General features: G+C 43.5%; 1 protein-coding gene across 2 annotated transcripts in view; it reads right to left on the reverse strand.

The window, feature by feature from the left end:
• LOC144824447 (uncharacterized) overlaps positions 1 to 17779 on the reverse strand; it is a 170995-nt gene extending 153216 nt beyond the window's left edge. For both annotated transcript variants that reach the window (XR_013608953.1, XM_078683549.1), the window contains exon 1: positions 17625 to 17779. Coding sequence is in view for 1 of the 2 variants with exons in the window: in XM_078683549.1 (XP_078539675.1) it covers positions 17625 to 17668 (44 nt within the window). In the remaining variant the exon portion in view is untranslated. The remainder of the gene's footprint in view (positions 1 to 17624) is intronic.
• Positions 17780 to 18094: the final 315 nt, after the last annotated feature.

The raw sequence follows: 18094 nt of genomic DNA on the forward strand, positions 1-18094 counted from the left end.
ACTAAACTGTGAGAATATCTGTATCACTTTGTCAGTTGTTGTGTAAACTGCTGTACCAGTTGGTTACTAGCTATGTGAAAGTCTATATTAGTTATTAATTAATTAACTGAGTATTTCTATGGGAGAGTGAATGTGTGTGTGGTTCGGTGGGGGGGGGTGTGACTGCCCAAAGATGTGTGAATAGTTTATTCAGTAGGTATATGAGGTTAAAACTACATGTTATAACAGTTGTTTGGGTGACTGAATATCTTTATGGGTGTGGTGATGAGCAAATATATCTCTCAATGGTACATGTCCAACATTCTAGAAAAATAAAAGGCAGTGTATGTGACATTTGTTGTATATAAGTATGAGTTACTATCTATATGAATAAATGAAGTGGTGTTTGTATAAGTGTGTAGGTGAGTAAATTTAAGTATGATCCATTATGTGCATAAGTGAGTAGGATGACTGCCTAAATGAACAGGATGTGTGATGGTGTGTAATGTCGATATAGCTGTATAAGTATATTTGATAGTGTTCTATTGATCATTGACAGCATGTAGGAGTGAATCTATAGGTAAGTGAATAGATGGGTGTGTAGATCTAGGAATCACTGAGTGGGTTTTTAGAAGCTTGTATTGGTGTGTCAATGGATTCTAATATAATACTCTGTATTTTACAGTGAGTGATGAAAGGTTATACTACTGTATGATGAGGTGTATCTGATTGTCAAGTGGATTGATGTCATTAGTGATGTCATCAGTGATGTAATTTGAGATGTCCAGCTAACTACTGTTAAATACTAATTCCTGACTATATCAAATGTCAAATGTCAAAGGTTCTTATATCACCACACCCATAAAGATATTCACTCACCCAAACAACTGTTATAACATGTAGTCTTAACGTCATATACCTAGTAAATCAACAATTGACACATCTTTGGGCAGTCACACACCTCCCACCGAACCACACACACTTTCACTCTCCCATACACATACTTAGGTAACTAAGGCAGCGCCTGGGGGTTCTTTTTGCTGGGAACAACAACTAACAACTAACAACTAACTAATACAACTAATACAACTAACTATAACGGAGGAATTTCAATGGCTTTGTATGAGTGAAATATCCAGCTAACTATAACACCCCTGACACCTATGTTTTTTTCAGTAAATTTCTAAGGTTTTTTAAATTATAATTCCTAACTATAACACCCCTGAAACCTATGTTTTTTTCAGTATATATATATATATATATATATATATATATATATATATATATATATATATATATATATATATATATATATATATATATATATATATATATATATATGTGTGTATGTATATATATCCACTCCAAATGCCTACCAACCATTTCAGACAGACTCCAGCATGCTCGCAATCACTGTGAACACAGGTTTTATTTGGCAAGAAAACAAATGTGACACATTTCAGTAGCTTCAGCTACCTTCCTCAAACCAGTTGTGGTTGCCATTTAGGTTACTTATATATATATATGTTCCAGTTTTTTTTTCTTTCAACCTTAAACTGACAGTGCACAAATGAACATTTTTACATTTAAAGTGACTTAGTGCTTATCCTATAGCGTGACTGGTGCATACAGCTAAGCAATTATTTTACCCACATCAAACAATGATACAGATACAGTAACACATATCAATTCAAATGTTACTGATATGTGATATTCTAACATATCCGTTCAGAAACAGGGTCAGTACCTGTCATATCTCCTGATGTATAAGCACATGTTTCTTTCGGAATTCAGACCAATCATCGGCAAGTGCCCTAATTAATCACAGATCTTTTTTTTCAAAAGAATGTCCTCAAGTTAATATTACTGTTTTGTCCATGTTGGGTTTTAAAATGCGTCAGCGGCTATACAACACTAATAAAATCAAAACAAATCACATATTTACCCAAACTAACAACCTCAGTGGGAACCCCTATGTACAATGCATTTTACAGGGTCTGGATTATAAAAAGGAGGAGAAAAGGATAAACAAGTTTATAGCAACAAATTCATTCAAAAAATGTCCCTCCTATAAATATCAAATATTTGTGATATAAAACGTCTTAATGTCTTGTCCTCTACCAATATCCACAGTTTACTTGTCGCACCAAAGAGCCATTGTAAGCAACAATCAAGATCATGAACAATAACACATTGCGATGTCACAGGTGGACAAGTAAATCCTCTTCAGTATTAAGGCCCATTGGGAACACTATGTTGAATCTGAGAATGTACCGAGATTCTAGTTGTCTCAAATACCTCTCCCTGGGTCCGCCCCTTGGTCTTATTGGCACTTGATCCAGAACAAAATATTCTAGATTGCTGATATCACTGTAGTGTGTTTGTTCAAAGTGTCGGGCGACAGGGTATATTTGGTCTTTATGTTTGATGGCCCGAATATGTTGTAGTATGCGTAGATGTGATTTTAAAATAGTGCTCCCTATATAACGTTTTTGGAAACTGCATCCCAGAGCATAAACCACATATTCGCTTTTACAAGTTAATGGTTTCAGTATTCGACAATCCTTACCAGAGAAGGGCAACAGTAACTCTGTAGTATTGACCCAAGACTGGGACTCTCTCACGATCCACTTTTTAACCTTGAACGTGGCCCTGAAGTTGTTCTCATTTATGCTGCTGCTCTCATCTGCTTCTTTATCTCTTCGAACAGAATGTCCCCTGATGATATTGCAGCTTGATATGCAGGCTTAAGTTCTCCTAACAAAGAGGGATTGACATTCTAGTCCCATCTTTCAATGAATTACAACACGTTTTGGCCACTTTCTTGAACGTGGTGAACATGTGGTCTGGGTCTTCAACAGGAGTATATTTTTGCAGTTTTGAAGAGGGAGCTCTGGGATGTACTTGGGTACTTACAACAACACCAATCAGATGTAATGTGGTGGTGTCCCAGACCTGTTTTATCTGTGCTGCCTTGTATTTAGGGGTCTCATGCATGGCCTCTCTTTTCCTTTGGGCTACCTTTTTATGTCTCTCAAACACCTGCTGCAGATGGTGTTTTCCATCAGCTTATTGCTCAATCATTTGTTCCAATATTTTGGCTGACAGTGTGGCATCAATTATTTTCTGTGACATCACCTGTTTCTCAGAAGAAGAGGTGAGCACATAGGTGTGGGTTCTTTTTATTGTTATTTTTTATAAACCAAACTCACAGCCTCCGGGGAAATAAAATTGAGCCCTTGAGAACTTGCCTCTTGCTTCAGTCAGGCAGAAAGCAGTTTTTTTCTGCTTGTGAATGTGAAAGAAAAAACAAACAAAGCGTTGCACCCTGTACATAGAGATACTGTTAGCCAAGTCTTCCTTATTGGTTCCAAGTCAAGGTAGCATCAATCTCTGTCCAGCCAGCTCTGGTCACGTACCAGCCATTTACTAGCCATGTGCAAGCCCACCAGGAGCGGTCTGCTCTGCCCATCCACAACTGTCACCATTCATCCACACAGGCACACAGGCATTCCATTCATCACAGTGACACCAATATTCCGTTACCATCTTTCACTCTGGCTAAGTAGCTAGGAGACCTAGGCTTTTAACATGTAAATACAATACACTAGATATAACACAAAAGCAAAGGGTGGTTTTGGCCACTAGCATAAAACTGGGAACAGTGTTAAACAAACATCATTATCACATGGATAATTGTGCTCCCTTTTACAGGCATTCACTCGCACACAATGGCAGTAGGAGCAGAAACAGGCACTCTTGTGTACAGCTTAATGAAGCAAAGAATAGCGGTAGGCAAGAGAAGATAGAATTGAACGAATGAATGAATATTGGACTTGTAGAGTGCGAACTTAGCCCAAGAGCATCAAGGCACTATATGTGGAACATGAGGGTGCAGACAGAGAGACATGCTCGTACCGAGGTCTGTAAGAAAAGCCTGGTCTTTAAGGCTTTATGGAAAAGAGAATGGGACACCTGACTCGAAAGCTCTTCCGGGAGGGAGTTCCATAGTTTAGCAACAGCAGTGGGAAAAGCTCTAGCTCCTTATCTAACCTTCTTAAATCTCGTTACTGCTAGCAGATTCTTATCTGCGGACCGAAGCCGCCTGCTAGGAACATAGCGATGGACAATAGCCTTAATCGCCTCAGGACCTGAACCATAGTAGGCATCGTGAGTCATGCACAGAATCTTAAAGAAGATCCTACAGTCCATAGGCAGCCAGCGCAGCAACCTGATGGAGGCTGTGACTGAATGGTATTTAGGTAAATTCATCTCCAATCTGGCTGCAGCATTCTGCACAATCTGCAGATGTCGCACTAGGCCTTGGTTGATGACCAAATAGATGGCATTACAATAGTCCAATCTGGACATTACCAATGACGGCCTGCTTACGTGCATCGAAGGAAAGGAAATGGGAGATTTTTCTAAGGATCCTAATGAGAGACTGTCCTGCAAACCTGCAAGCTTAGGGACAGTGAATTGTCCACGATGACACCAAGGTTTTTCCCATGGGAAACTGGGCAGGGACAGACGCCAAGCGTGTCCGGCCACCAGTCACTGGACCAGCTCTCCTGAAGTCACCACCAACCACTTCTTCAAACTTTGTCTTGGGGCATACCTGTATGTCTGAGGTATCTGTTTCCTACAGGCTTTGCCAATAAGCCTGTGCAGTAGGCGTTGTGTTTCCTGGGGCATTTTTCTTCCTTTTGAGTCTCATTTCTGGGTTGAAGGGCAGTCCCTTGCATTGTCTGTCCATAAGAACCTCTCATATCCCTCTGTATTTTATCAACCCAATGAATGTGCTCTTTCCATGGGGATGTAAGTTTGAGTGGCATGATGCTAGGAGAAGTTACCCTCTGTTCTTCCTAATTGGATATAGTTGCCTTAAATCCTCTCTGACAATTGTGCCTAACTTCCGGGAGGGGGAATTTATTGGCCACATCCCTATCGTCCTAGAAAGGGAAGAGATAGAGAGTGACAGAGATGGTACATCTCCCAGATGACCTGTCACAAACAAAAAACACATTTGAAGAGCTCACTATAAAAAGAATTCAAAGAGTATGGTAAATGCTATTCTTGTAATGCCATGTATTTGATTTATGCAAAGCAAGAAGTGGGTTCTCACACATACTTACTTTCGTACATTTTCCTCCAAGAGCTTTGATAGTTAAGTACTATCCTCTTTTGCATCATACTGAAAAGTTGACAATGTGGCGAAATGCAAACTATAGTGTATATAATGTTCTTTACATATCATTCCATCAGTCAATGAACTTTATTCGGTTTTTGTTAATAAAACCATAAAAGTTACACAGATACAATACAGACAGACAATTAATTATAACACAATTTAAAAACAGACTCCATGACCTCACAGGAAATCATCAAAAACATGTCTAGATGAAAAGACTCTACATGTCCATAAAGTGCCTGGATTTCATAGTTGCCTTTAAAAACCCTACAATACAAATAATGCAGTCATCCTTCAACAGTTAGAGATACAGTAGTGCAGGTCTAATCTGATTAAAATTCAATTTCTTTAAGGTAGGAACTAAAGAATGCCTCCTGGGGACTTCATACAGTTTGCAAAACAACATAAAGTGCAGCAAATCCTGAGGAGACTTTCCATCGCATAAAGTGCAGCAAATCCTGAGGAGACATTCCATCGCAGCCACAGGAAGCTAGCACTTGACCTCTAGAAGCCCCCTTGTGTCTTGATAGCTGGAGATGGAAGAGAATAATCCAGAGCCTAGTTAAAAGAAATGTTCATGAGACGTCAAGGACCCCATTAGATATGGTTCAGACAGTGGCATTGATTTGAGCAATAGGTATGCCCGAACACTCGGTTTCCATACCTCTTCTGCGTCCCGATCTGCATGCCTCCTGCTCAAAAAGGCAGTCTTGGTTAATTCCACGTCCTCTTTTAAACTAGCGTCAGGCTTAAAAAATAAATCTCCCCGCCCAATTATTTTGAATCCTCTTTTAATATAATTAAGCCAGGGGATACGGGCCACATTATCTAAGGACAGACACTCTCTTAAGTTCAATTGAGTGAGGATTAGATCTTTGTTTAACCAACATGTTAACCAAAAAATCAAGGGACGCAGAGCAAGGGTATCGCTTAGGTAGGAAACCCCCAAATCTTCATGTGCCGCCATGTTAGAGGTTCCTCTCGGGACACATAACAACCTTTTTAAAAACCCGTTCTCCACTTCCTGAAGGGGTTCCTTTACTGTGTAGCCCCAGATCTCGCTGCCATAAGTTGCTGTGGCTAAGCTTTTTGCTTGATACACTTGAAGCATAGCTCCTGTTGGTTTCTTTCTTACTTTAGAGGCAAAATTAAAAATTGCACCATTGACCCGCGCCTGTTCCCCTTTTTTCTTTTGATTAAGGGGTCCCACCCGAGTTGATCATCAAATAAGACCACTAAATAAGAGAAAACATTTATTCGGGAAATCTTATCATTGCCGGATCTAAACTGGAAGCTGTTTTTCGTGTCCCTACTTTCATGACATAGGATTTTGAATTATTAATGGCTAAGTCCCGATCTGTCATGAATCTAGAAAATGCAGTTAAAAGGGTTTGTGCGCCCAATTCGGTTTTGGATATTAAAATTGCATCATCCGCTTAGAGCAGAATGGGAATGCCCCGCCGTCCTACATAGGGGAAATCAGCGCTGGTTGCCCTTAGCACTCTGTCTAATTCGATAATATAAAAATTAAATAAACATAGCACCAGAATGCAACCTTGCCGGACACCCTTCATAATCTCAAAGTTCCTGGATACCTGTACATTTTGTGAGAACCTGACATTAGCTAAAGTTGATAAATGCAGGTCCTCAAGAAAATTAACAATGCTGTTTTCCACCCCATTGCTCTCATGGACTGCCATAGCTTAGCCCTATTTACACATTCAAAAGCGGATGACAGATCCATGAAGGCAAGGTGGATGGTTCCAGGGTGTGCGACAGTGTATTTATTCAATATCATCATCATTTTAACTTTATTTCGGTTTGTTTATGAACCATAAAAGTACATCAAGAAGAAAAATACATTTGAAGCAATAAACTAATACACAGTTACGTCTCATTTTATATATATACAGTAAATCAGTTAGCATGTGGTTTATAGAGTGACGATTAAAATACTGGGACAATAAAATACACAGATTAGAAAGTTTAAAACATGGTAGAAGCCTAGATTTTCCTGGGACGAGCTGTCTACCTGCATTGGAGTACCTTCCTACTACCGAATCATTCTCCGTCTAATTAACCACATTGAAAACAAAAATTTAGCAATAGCAGTAACTATTAATGCATTAGTATCAGTTTTTAAAATTCTAAAAAACTCTACATGGTTCCTGACTCCTAGGTTCACACATAGCTGTATAATCCATTTCTTTCTGCTAACAGAATAAGCAGGACAGAACAAAATCACGTGCATTAGGGATTCATTTGGATCATCACAACCTGGGCAAGGATGAACTAAACCCGTTTTCCATTTATCGGTATGAGAGTGGAGGGGTAGTGTGCCGTATCTGAACTGTAGATACAGTTTTTTTGCTAAGACCGGTTCTATAATGTCTAGTTCCTTCTCAAAGCTGTAGACGTTCTTGAAATCTAGAAAGCTGTCAGTGAGACTAGAGGGCCTGGCTGATCGAAGAACTTCTTGTAAATTGTGATATTTTATAGACTCTGCCAGGGTTCTCTTTGAGATGGATTGGCATGTGACCTCCGGATTAGACCAGAGATTCTCCATGCCAATCCTGGACGCCTGCCCCCTTATAAAAGATAACCACTTTATCCTCCCTACACCCGGACGTGCCATCACAATCTTCAATTCTTCTCTATAGCACTCAAGCTCCGGGACACTCCACAATCTACGCCAGTAGAGAAGCGGGCGTGAGGCAATTGCTTCTGCAATTGGCCTCAGATTTAAATCCAGCCTTAGTGGAATTAGTGGTGTGTTTTTTGGTAAAGAGAGCAGCTGTCTGATGAAATTGTTCTCAGTTATGCTAATCTCACTCGCTGGACGGTGGCCCCAGAGTTCCGCCCCATAAAGGGTGGAAGATCTGGTTTGAACCTTATATATTTCCAGCGGTACGCTGACTATTTTGTGGACACAAGATTTATGCACTTTAGGAATCCCCCCCGTAGACTGAGAAAGGGTTAGATTAGCCTTAGTCATTTGGGTTTCCCAACTCATTTTATCATTTAAAGTCAGACCTAAGTAAGTGAAATTATTTACCCTTTCCAGGGCTCGTCCATCCATTTTCGGGCGTGGACAATTAATTGCGCTGGCATTAAACACCATGTACTTTGTTTTATCTATATTAATCACCAAATTCCTGTTCCTACAGAATTCGGTGAATTGGTCTAACACCCGCTGCATCCCCATTGATGTTTTTGAGAGCAGCAGGGTGTCGTCCGCAAACATAAGTGCAGGAAATTTACCACCAGCTAAATTGGGAGCGTCAATATTGTATACACTAGTTAGGTCATCAACAAGACCATTTAGAAAAAGGGAAAATAGAGTAGGGGCAAGTACGCATCCCTGCCTAACTCCCTTCTCAATTGGAAAAGCTCTTGTCAGCTGGCCATATTTGCCATAACTTACCTTCACATAGGTTCCTTCGTGGAGTCTTTTAAATTGGTGACACAAATAGGGTGGAATCCCCATTGTTGTTAATATGCTCCACAATTGATTCCTGTCCACCATATCAAAAGCGGATTTGAGGTCCACGAATGTCAGGTAGAGGCTACCACCTTCCAAGACCACATGCTTCCAGTAGAGTACCTGGAGCCGTAGTAATTGATCGATGGTAGATGTTTTAGCTCGGAACCCTGCTTGCAGATGGGAGAGGATGTTGTTCTCAGTAATCCAATCTTGCATGCGTTGTAAAAGTAGTTTGGCGTAGATTTTTTGGGTTACATCAATAAGACTAATTGGCCTATAGTTTGACGGAGCCAACCGAGAGCCCTTTTTGTAAATCGGAATGATTTCGGCCCCCAGCCAGGTACTTGGAACATCTTGGCCGTCAAGGATAGCGTTGAATAGGACGGTCAAGTAAGGGACCCAGATCTTCGGCTCATCTCTGAAGAGATCACCAGGGATCTTATCCAGCCCTGGGGCCTTGTTACATTTTAATGCTTGTACCGCAAGTGTAACTTCCGACATGGTAAAGGGGGGAGGGAGGCATCCAGGGGCCAATCTCAGAGACGTGGTTAATAATGCTTTGTGATGGGAAGCAGGACTAGAATAAAGATCACCAAAGTAGGTACACCAGGCTTCCTCGGCAATGTTGGGATCAATCTTTGCCTTACCCTCTGACTTCCCCGTATGGACCAGATTCCAAAAAGTTCGGGCATCTTTCGCAATTAATGCCTGTTTGATAGCATGCCATTTCTCTATTTCCCATTCAGATTTTGCATGGGAAAGGAGATTCTTATAGGCATTCCTTGCAGCCATGGTGGTTGCTCTATGGCCTAGTTTGAGGGCGAAAATTAGAGTGGACTTCGCCCTCCTACAAGACTGATAATACCAGGGGTTTGTGACACATGCCTGTCGATTGGTCTGGTTTGCTGGTTTATAAAAGCTAACCGCCAGGGCCAACATTAGTTCTTTATGAATATTTAAGATTTTAGCGTCTTTATCAAGATTTTGGGCACTTTCATGCAATGTTATTAGGCGCTCGAACTGGGGAGTGACACTTTTATACAATAGGGCCAGGTTATCTGACGAAGACTTAATAGAGGCCCATCGGATTCCTTTACCACCCTGTAAGATCCTGATGTTACTGGAGACCATATCATCCTCTTGGAACTCCCCGTCGGGAAGTGGCAATTCCAAATCTGCTACCAAGGGGTTGTGGTCACTTTCCGAGCGGTCAAGTACATAGAAATGTCAGGTCAAATGCCATAAGGACATACTAACCATGAGATAATCTATTATTGATGAATGGCCCATTCCATTGTAGGGACTCCTTCCTGGGCTGTCCCCCGGGAAGCGACCATTACAAGCTCTAAGCGAGAATGTATATGTCAATGAAGTGAGCTGCAGGACCATGGGTGTCCAAGATTTAGTTTGATAAACATTTGGGGGTGGGATCCGGCAGGCGTCATCCTCATCTGTTGTTATGTGAGAAACCCCCCCAAGTGGCTCATAATGACAGTTAAAATCTCCCCCCATTAACACCTTGGTCTCGCTTGAGAAACTGTTTAATAATGCAGTTAGGGACTCTAGAGTCTGTGAGGCCCCACCCCCCAAAACAGGGCGTAGATAGATGTTAATAATCGCTATTTTGGGTGTGTTTGGGCGAGTTAGGAGAATACATAGTATATCACAAGTATTGGTGTTAATCCTTTTGACCGAGAACCCAAGATGGACACCCACCCATATGGTCAGACCACCAGATGGTCTACCTCTAAGTCCCTTAGTTGCAAGCTCAGCGTAAGTAACAAAACCCATTCTATGATGGATAGTCCTGGCCCATGTCTCTTGGAATATACAGATACCATGGTTATCCACAAAGTCACACCACTCCATGCTATCTAGCTTTGCAACCAATCCCGCCACATTCCATGATATTAATAATAGGTTTTTGTTTTTGCGAGACAGTTGGTCAGTTGACTGATTAGGGGGTATGGCATAATCTACAGTTGGGTCTCCCACTTCAGAACTCGTCTGTACCATAGAGATATCATGGTTGGTTATGGTGCAGTTGACCTCATGTATACTAGAGGGGGAAATGCCAAGTTGGAGGGGTGTAATTGAGAACCTTGTCCCACTCTGAGTGTCCTCCCCTACTAGCCCCCCTCCACCAACACTTGAATCATTTACAGGGGGGGCGGCCAAAACGGGAAGTCAATCGCAACCGTCGAGACAGGAAAGGGCGCCATATCTGTTGGAGGTTTCCAATGGGGTAAAAGGGATCAGGTGGTCCATGTTCCTACTCCCCTGCAAATGCTCTGGCCCCCCGAGGGCATACTGCGGCCACTAGCAGGGACTGTGTTCCACCCTAAATTATTCCTGGTAGACAGGGGCCTTTGGAAGTGGCTCATATAACTTTTGTGGGGGGGCATGTGAAAGTTCCTGATACCATGGGTCAGGTAACCCCCCGGAGAAAAGGGCAGGGGTCACATACGATCTTGGATAAAAATAAGTTAGATCGTATGGGGCTATAGCATTATTCAAATTCCCAGGGGGCCCTGTTAGTATACACCTAACTGCTTCTGGGTTCCTAAAATTGATAACAACTATGTCTCCCTCAATGCTTTTTTCCCTACTGCCCAACCAGGGCAGACGCCTGACATGGACTATCTCCCCATCGATGTAATATGGGAGTGGTCTATTTTGTCCTAACCAGTGTAGAATCTTATTCTTAAGTTGAGGATGGCCCTCCTTTCTGCCTACTTCTAATGGGGGGACACCTGTGAGTACAACTACAAAAGGTAGCGACTCTGGGGGTAGTTCAACATTAGGTCCATATAGTTTGTCTTTTGTGGGCTGGCTCAACCTCCCCCTACCCAGTTGCTGGCTCTTAGTACTGGAATTTACGCCACCCTTCTGGGATTCTCTTGCGGCCTGGGCTATAGATTTTGCCGCTGTTTGCACAGGAACCTGTACCAGTTGGGAAACCAAGTTTTTCTGCTGGATGTTATTTAGGGGTTTACTGGTTACAGTATTAGCCTTAGCAGAACTCTTAGGGGGGTCTACAGAGGTCGATTTGTTACTGTCAGGGGGTTTAGTGGCTCCATTATTGCCACTATTAGAGCCATTTGGAGCCGGCAGGATAGGAGCAGAGGCAGTTGGAAACTGGGGTAGAGTTGTCGACACAGTAGTAGACCTTGAGGAGGTCATAAAAACACTTGTCCTGTCAGCAAACAACGCCTCCAGATTACCTAGTCGGTGCTCCACCCTTTTTAAGATATCCAGAATCGGGAGCATAAAAGACCTAAGCAGCTGCTCAACAGTATTCTGCTCAACATCAGTAGAGGGAGTAATTACTAGACATGGAGCGGATGCAACCCCAATTCCCCCCCCTTGGTTATTATCAGGCAGTGTAAGGTTTGGGTCTAGAGTTGGTACTACTATAGACACTATATCAGTTGGTACTGGAATTTTAGATGAAATTACGCCAGTGGTCTTAGATTTTAATGACTTACCAAACTCGGTATGGCTAAGCTTGCCCCTTTGGGGAGCACCTAACCCCCTCCTCTTTTTAGTAGGTGGTGGTCCAAGAGCTTTGGACGTAGTAGGTAGTCTGCCTAACCTTTTGGGCGGCTCCTTAAGTAAAGGGCAAGATGCATTATCTACATTTGGGCCAGTACTGGGAACACGTGAAAGCAAAGCATTGGATGGAGAAACAATCGATAAGGAGCCCGTAGGCGGTGGAGTAGTTCTAAGGAGTAAAGGAAATTTGTCCAGGCACAATGGATCTTCATAGGGGGTGTCAATGATAGTGTCCGACATAATGGGTGGAGATGCCAGATCAATTAGTGGTCTATTTTTCAAGGACTCAATAGAACGACGTCGTTCTATCCTACGTTCAGATAATGAGTCATCCTTGTCCAAGTCCACGGAAGCCCTAGTAAAATAATTATCTAGTGTTCTTTTGCTGGTCCCCACAATACTAGAATTCTCACTGTTCGATGCCATGGATTAGGATCCTACTTTCAAGTCTGGGTCATAAGTGTTAGTGGGGTGGCCCGTCCCGTCCTCGGGCGTCCCCGGACGGCCAGAGAAGGTCCCGCCCTTGTCCCGGGCTTCTCCCGGCACCCTCCCGCGCGCTCCCGCGCCGCGGGAATCTGCAGTTGTAAATATACTATCCAAGGTGGAAAAGGAAGAGGAGGAGCCTGCAGGGAGAGCGTCCCAGCTGTTGGCAATTGGGAGTTGTGGGCGCTCCTGGGACTTGAAGTCCTGCGCCCACAACGCGCTAGCAGCCCTGCAGGTCCCCACAGTCACAGGCAAAAATCCTTCGGTAGCGCTGATGGGTGGTGGCCTCAAACGAAGCGGGACCCGCGCAGCGGGTTCCGCGAGCAGTATTCCGGGAAAACAAAGCAATCTTCAGAGCCACAGCGGACCCAGCGTGAAGCGAGGTGAGAACGGCAAGAATCAAGGAAATCCGCCGATGCAAGTAGAAGGGTGGCTTATTACCGTAATGAGGAACCAAGGGAGGAGCCTGCAGGGAGAGCGTCCCAGCTGTTGGCAATTGGGAGTTGTGGGCGCTCCTGGGACTTGAAGTCCTGCGCCCACAACGCGCTCGCAGCCCTGCAGGTCCCCACAGTCACAGGCAAAAATCCTTCGGTAGCGCTGATGGGTGGTGGCCTCAAACGAAGCGGGACCCGCGCAGCGGGTTCCGCGAGCAGTATTCCGGGAAAACAAAGCAATCTTCAGAGCCACAGCGGACCCAGCGTGAAGCGAGGTGAGAACGGCAAGAATCAAGGAAATCCAATATTCAATATCATAAATAAATTAAAACACTGTGCAACTGTGGAATGCCCCGGCCGGAAGCCATACTGGACTTTCGAGAAAATCCTATTCTCAACTGCCCAGGTTGTTAATCTCTGTTAACAGGACATGACCCACCACTTTGACCACTGAATCAATACGCAAGATTGGTCTATAGCAGTGAGTACTATTTCTATTGCCCTTTTCAACGACTGGCACTATGATTGACGTAGCCCAACACTGAGGACACCCCATCTTGGCCGCCGCATTAAATAGGGACTCTAGAATCGGAGCAGAAAACAAAGGGTCTGACTAGAATAGGTCCGGGGGTATCCCATCTGGACCCGGGGCTTTCTTGATAGTTAACCCTAGAATCCCTTCCATGATTTCACTCCTAATAAAACATATCACAGCTTCCTTCCTATTCTGCTGTTCGCTACGAGTTGGCTCGGGCGAGCAAACAACCATGGTTCTAAAATAAGATATCCACTCTTCCATAGTAATGTGGGCCTCTAGGCCCTCCCCCCTTCCTTGAGAAACAGGGGCCCATTTAAAACACTCCAAAACCTTGAGCTGTTCCTCAGAGTACTAGACTCGATCAGCTCCTTCCAGGCGTCTTTTTTTAGGGCTCCCTTGCGTTTGGCCAAGGCTATCTTATATTCTCTACGACAAACACAGACCTCAGTTTTGATTCTTGGTTTGGCTGCCAGAGCTTCCCTCAGCCGCTTAGCTGATTTCGAGCAGTCTGAGTCAAACCACCTGGGACCATGAGAAGCAGTGCCACTAACCGGGGCACTTAGCAATTCACCCACAGTTTGGGCTATTGCCTCATAGGCACCAAAGATCTCATTTGGGGTGGACCTCTCATATGTACATAGTGACAGTTCGTGGGCACAGAATGTTTTCACCTTGTTGTAAAAACTGTCCGCAGACACCTGGGAGCATTTTAATCTTCTCTTTCCGTCAGTCTGTTTCAGAGTGCCCCTGTGTGTAGCCTCCCCAATTTTTACCAGTAATGGGCCAGACAAGTGACCTGTTGGAGCGTTATGATCACTGAATTCACTTGCTGAAATGTTAAAACCATTAGAAGAGGATAGCAACGACGAGGAAATTAAGATGAAGTCAATAAATGTACCCCTCCTGTTTCCTTTAAACGTTGTAACAGGGAACTTAGTGTGAGGGTCAGATAAAGACATCATAACTACCAAATCTAATTTGTTTAACATGTTATTCAACAGTTCTCCTTGGGGAAGGTGGTCAAAGTGAAAGCCCTTCATACCGGGGCAACCCAACTCCGAAATGCAGGATAGTGAGGGATTACTGCAAGGGAGTATATTAAAATCACCGAACACCAAAAAGTTATAAAATTCATCGACCCATAAATTGTTTTATGAGTGCTCCCAAATTGGTAAAATATTACACACCTCTTGAGGACAAGCCACTGAGTTGTAGAAGTTAAAAATTCCCCATCTTGTATCCCCCCTAGATACTTATAATGCCAGAATTCCAGGGTTTGTGGTTGGGATCACCTGCAACTTGCAATCAAGAGCCACAGAGATGTAAGTAACTAAGCCACCCCTTGGTCTTCCACTCACCGATGGAATTGCCGGGACAAAGAAAGCCTTATAGCCTTCTAGAAACAGATCACTATTTACCAACCATGTTTCTTGCAGACTGATAACAGTATATTGCTTCATATAACATAACCACCGAGGATCTTGGAACTTATTGGCCCACCCTGCAATATTCCAGGATAGAAAATTAATAGGTATTACAGCGGTATGCCTCACGGCTAGCAACCCTGGGGTCTGAGGAGGTATAACTGATAGTAGGCCTGGGGGCAGAAGCATTTAGTCAGTCGCAGTTATTCAATCCAGTTAAAACTGCGAATCTATTATCTAATGCCAATTTGTGTGTACTACAAAATGGCCCATCTAACTCGGGGGCTAAGTCAGCTAGGGCAGAAAGTTGTTGCGTTGGAGCTGGTTTGTTTAACCAGCCTCTTTGATGGCGTACTCTATGACTGTTTTCTGGCTATTCCCTGTTGGGGGCTGGCTTATACAAGAAACCCAGGGGTAAAGCCTTAACACCAGAACCTGTTGATGAAATGAGACTGTTATCCCTAGATAAAATACGCCCAGCAGTAAAGGGGTTGTCAATGTTTACAATGACACATTCTCCAGTGTCCAATTTACAGGAGCTCCCTAGACAACTGACCCTATGAGTCATGATGATATTTTTGTAGACTCGATGTCCAGGATGGTATTATGTGTAAACCAATGATTTAATTTATTTTTCAGCTACCCCAAATTTTCCTCTACCCCTTTGGGGAGAGGAGGTACATTCCCCAGTACCACTACAAATGGGGTCAATTTAGGTGGAAGGTCTACAATTGGAAGACTTGATGACTGGTGATCCCTACCCTCTGACCCCCTTTCCGTACGGAATCCTGCTCGGCTGGGGTGCTGGTGAGAAGTGACCAGGGTAACAGGACTCCTGGGCCTAGTACTGGTCATACTATTTTTGTTTTGTTCCTCGCTGCTCGCTGAAATCCTTGCAGTAGGCCCCCCCTTGTTCCCTCCCCCACTGCTCTTTTGCCCCTCATGGCTGTGTCATCTTTGTGGGTGGGCTCACTGTCGGCATAGCTGGGGAGTTACAGGGCAGTCCCTTTCGTTGTCTGTCAGTAGGAACCTCTCGTATTCCCCTGTATTTTATCAAGCCAACGGATGTACTCTTTCCATGGGGATGCACTTTTGAGTGGCATGATGCTAGGAGAAGTTCCCCTCTGTTCTTCGTAATTGGATATAGTTGCCTTAAATCCTCTCTGACATTTGTGCCTAACTTCCGGGAGGGGAAATTTATTGGCCACATCCCTATTGTCCTGGAAAGAGAAGAGATAGAGAGTGACAAAGATGGTACATCTCCTAGATGACCTGTCACAAACAAAAAACATTTTAAGAGCCCACTATAAAAAGAATTCAAACATTATGGTAAATGCTATTCTTGTAATGCCTTGTATTTGATTTATGCAAAGCAAGTAGTGGTTTCTCACACAGGATTACGAATGAGGGATTACATCTATATATTTCCATACATAGAGCACATACTTTCGTACATTTTCCTTCAAGAGCTTTGATAGCTAAGTTCTATCATCTTTTGCATCATACTGAAAAGTTGACAATGAGGCAAAATGCAAACTATAGGGTATATAATTTCTTTCATATCATTCCATTTGAATCGCTTAATGCCAAGTTTGCAGGGCCCTCGCTTTTCTGATATAGTCTTAAGGAGGGAAACCTGTAATAACTGAACAGGATACAATAGCTGGTGCAGAATGCTGCTGCAAGGCTAGTGATGGATCTACCCAAACATCACTCAGCTTCGTCCTCTCATCTTTCCCTGCATTGGCTCCCGGTGGATCGCATAATTATGTTTAAGACCCTCTGCCTCACTCGTAATGCCTACTACGGCCTGGGCCAATTGGGCATCAAGACTTTATTCAAACAGTATGTGCCCTCAAGGAACCTTAGTTCAGCAAAAAAGAATCTCCTCATGGTGCCTAGGTTCAAAAGGATGAGATGGGGTGGGAGAGCTTTCTCATTTAATGCCACCAACGTCTGGAACACTCTACCGGTTGATCTTTCGGGGCAACAATCACACACAATTTTTCCAAAGAAGTTAAAGACCTGGCTGTTCCCTGTGAGGCGGGTCTGAGTGGGCTGATGTGTGCTTGCATTCTGGTCTGTACTCAGCGCCTTGATGCCCTTGGGCTAAGTCTGCACTTTACAACTCTGCTATTCATAAATTCATTCAATAGAAACTGTAGGAATTAGTCCATTGGGTTCCTTTAGTAACTAATCAAGGGGTTATGTTACACCACATCGACAGGCTACACATGGATTACATCCTCAGCATTGCCTAGCCAACTATATCCCACGTATATCGGAATGTCTTTGTGCCAAAGAGGTACAGAAGCAACTGTTTTTCCATTAGGGTTTTTGAAAAAAAGATATTAACTTTGGCAAGCTCTAATATAACTAGTCATGCCCATAAATTTCAGTTGATTGAAATTGAATTTTTTGGTATATTAGCCAAGTAGGGTTCTTTCGAAGCACTGCGATCTGTAGAATATATGCCCTTTATGGAATTAAGTTGAATTAAGTTAAATTCTCTTTGTAAAGTAATGTCTTCACTCACCCGCTGCCCTTGTGCAAGTGAAGCATAGCTTGGGCTGACACCATTGTCTTATCGCACTACGAGTGTTCGCAGCTTTGAAGATGGTATGTCTGGAAGCCCAGGGCCCTCCGGGACTTCCCCAGATTTAATTAGCCTGACCTTCTGTGATAATCTCTGCACTTCTGAATAATATTCATCCGCTGCGTTCACGGGCGCGCGACCAACTGCCGCGCTCGGCCCCCGGCACAGTCCGCCCGCTGCTTGTTTGGAATGAACTTTCACAGGGGAGTGCGGGGGGCGCTTCCAGCTTTGGAGAAACAGGCCGAGTCGATGCCAATGTAACTGTACTCTCATCTTGGCATTTACTCGCACCCCGGTGCTCCAAGATAAATATTTGTCTACAAAAGCGGAGCCAGCGGGAAATGTCTTCTGGTTTCTGAGCATCAGGCAGCTTGAACTACAAGGAATGCTGTCTGACGGGGCTCGGAATT

The sequence above is a fragment of the Lissotriton helveticus genome, chromosome 3_1 (genome assembly GCF_964261635.1).
Source record: "Lissotriton helveticus chromosome 3_1, aLisHel1.1, whole genome shotgun sequence".
Lineage (NCBI taxonomy): Eukaryota > Metazoa > Chordata > Amphibia > Caudata > Salamandridae > Lissotriton > Lissotriton helveticus.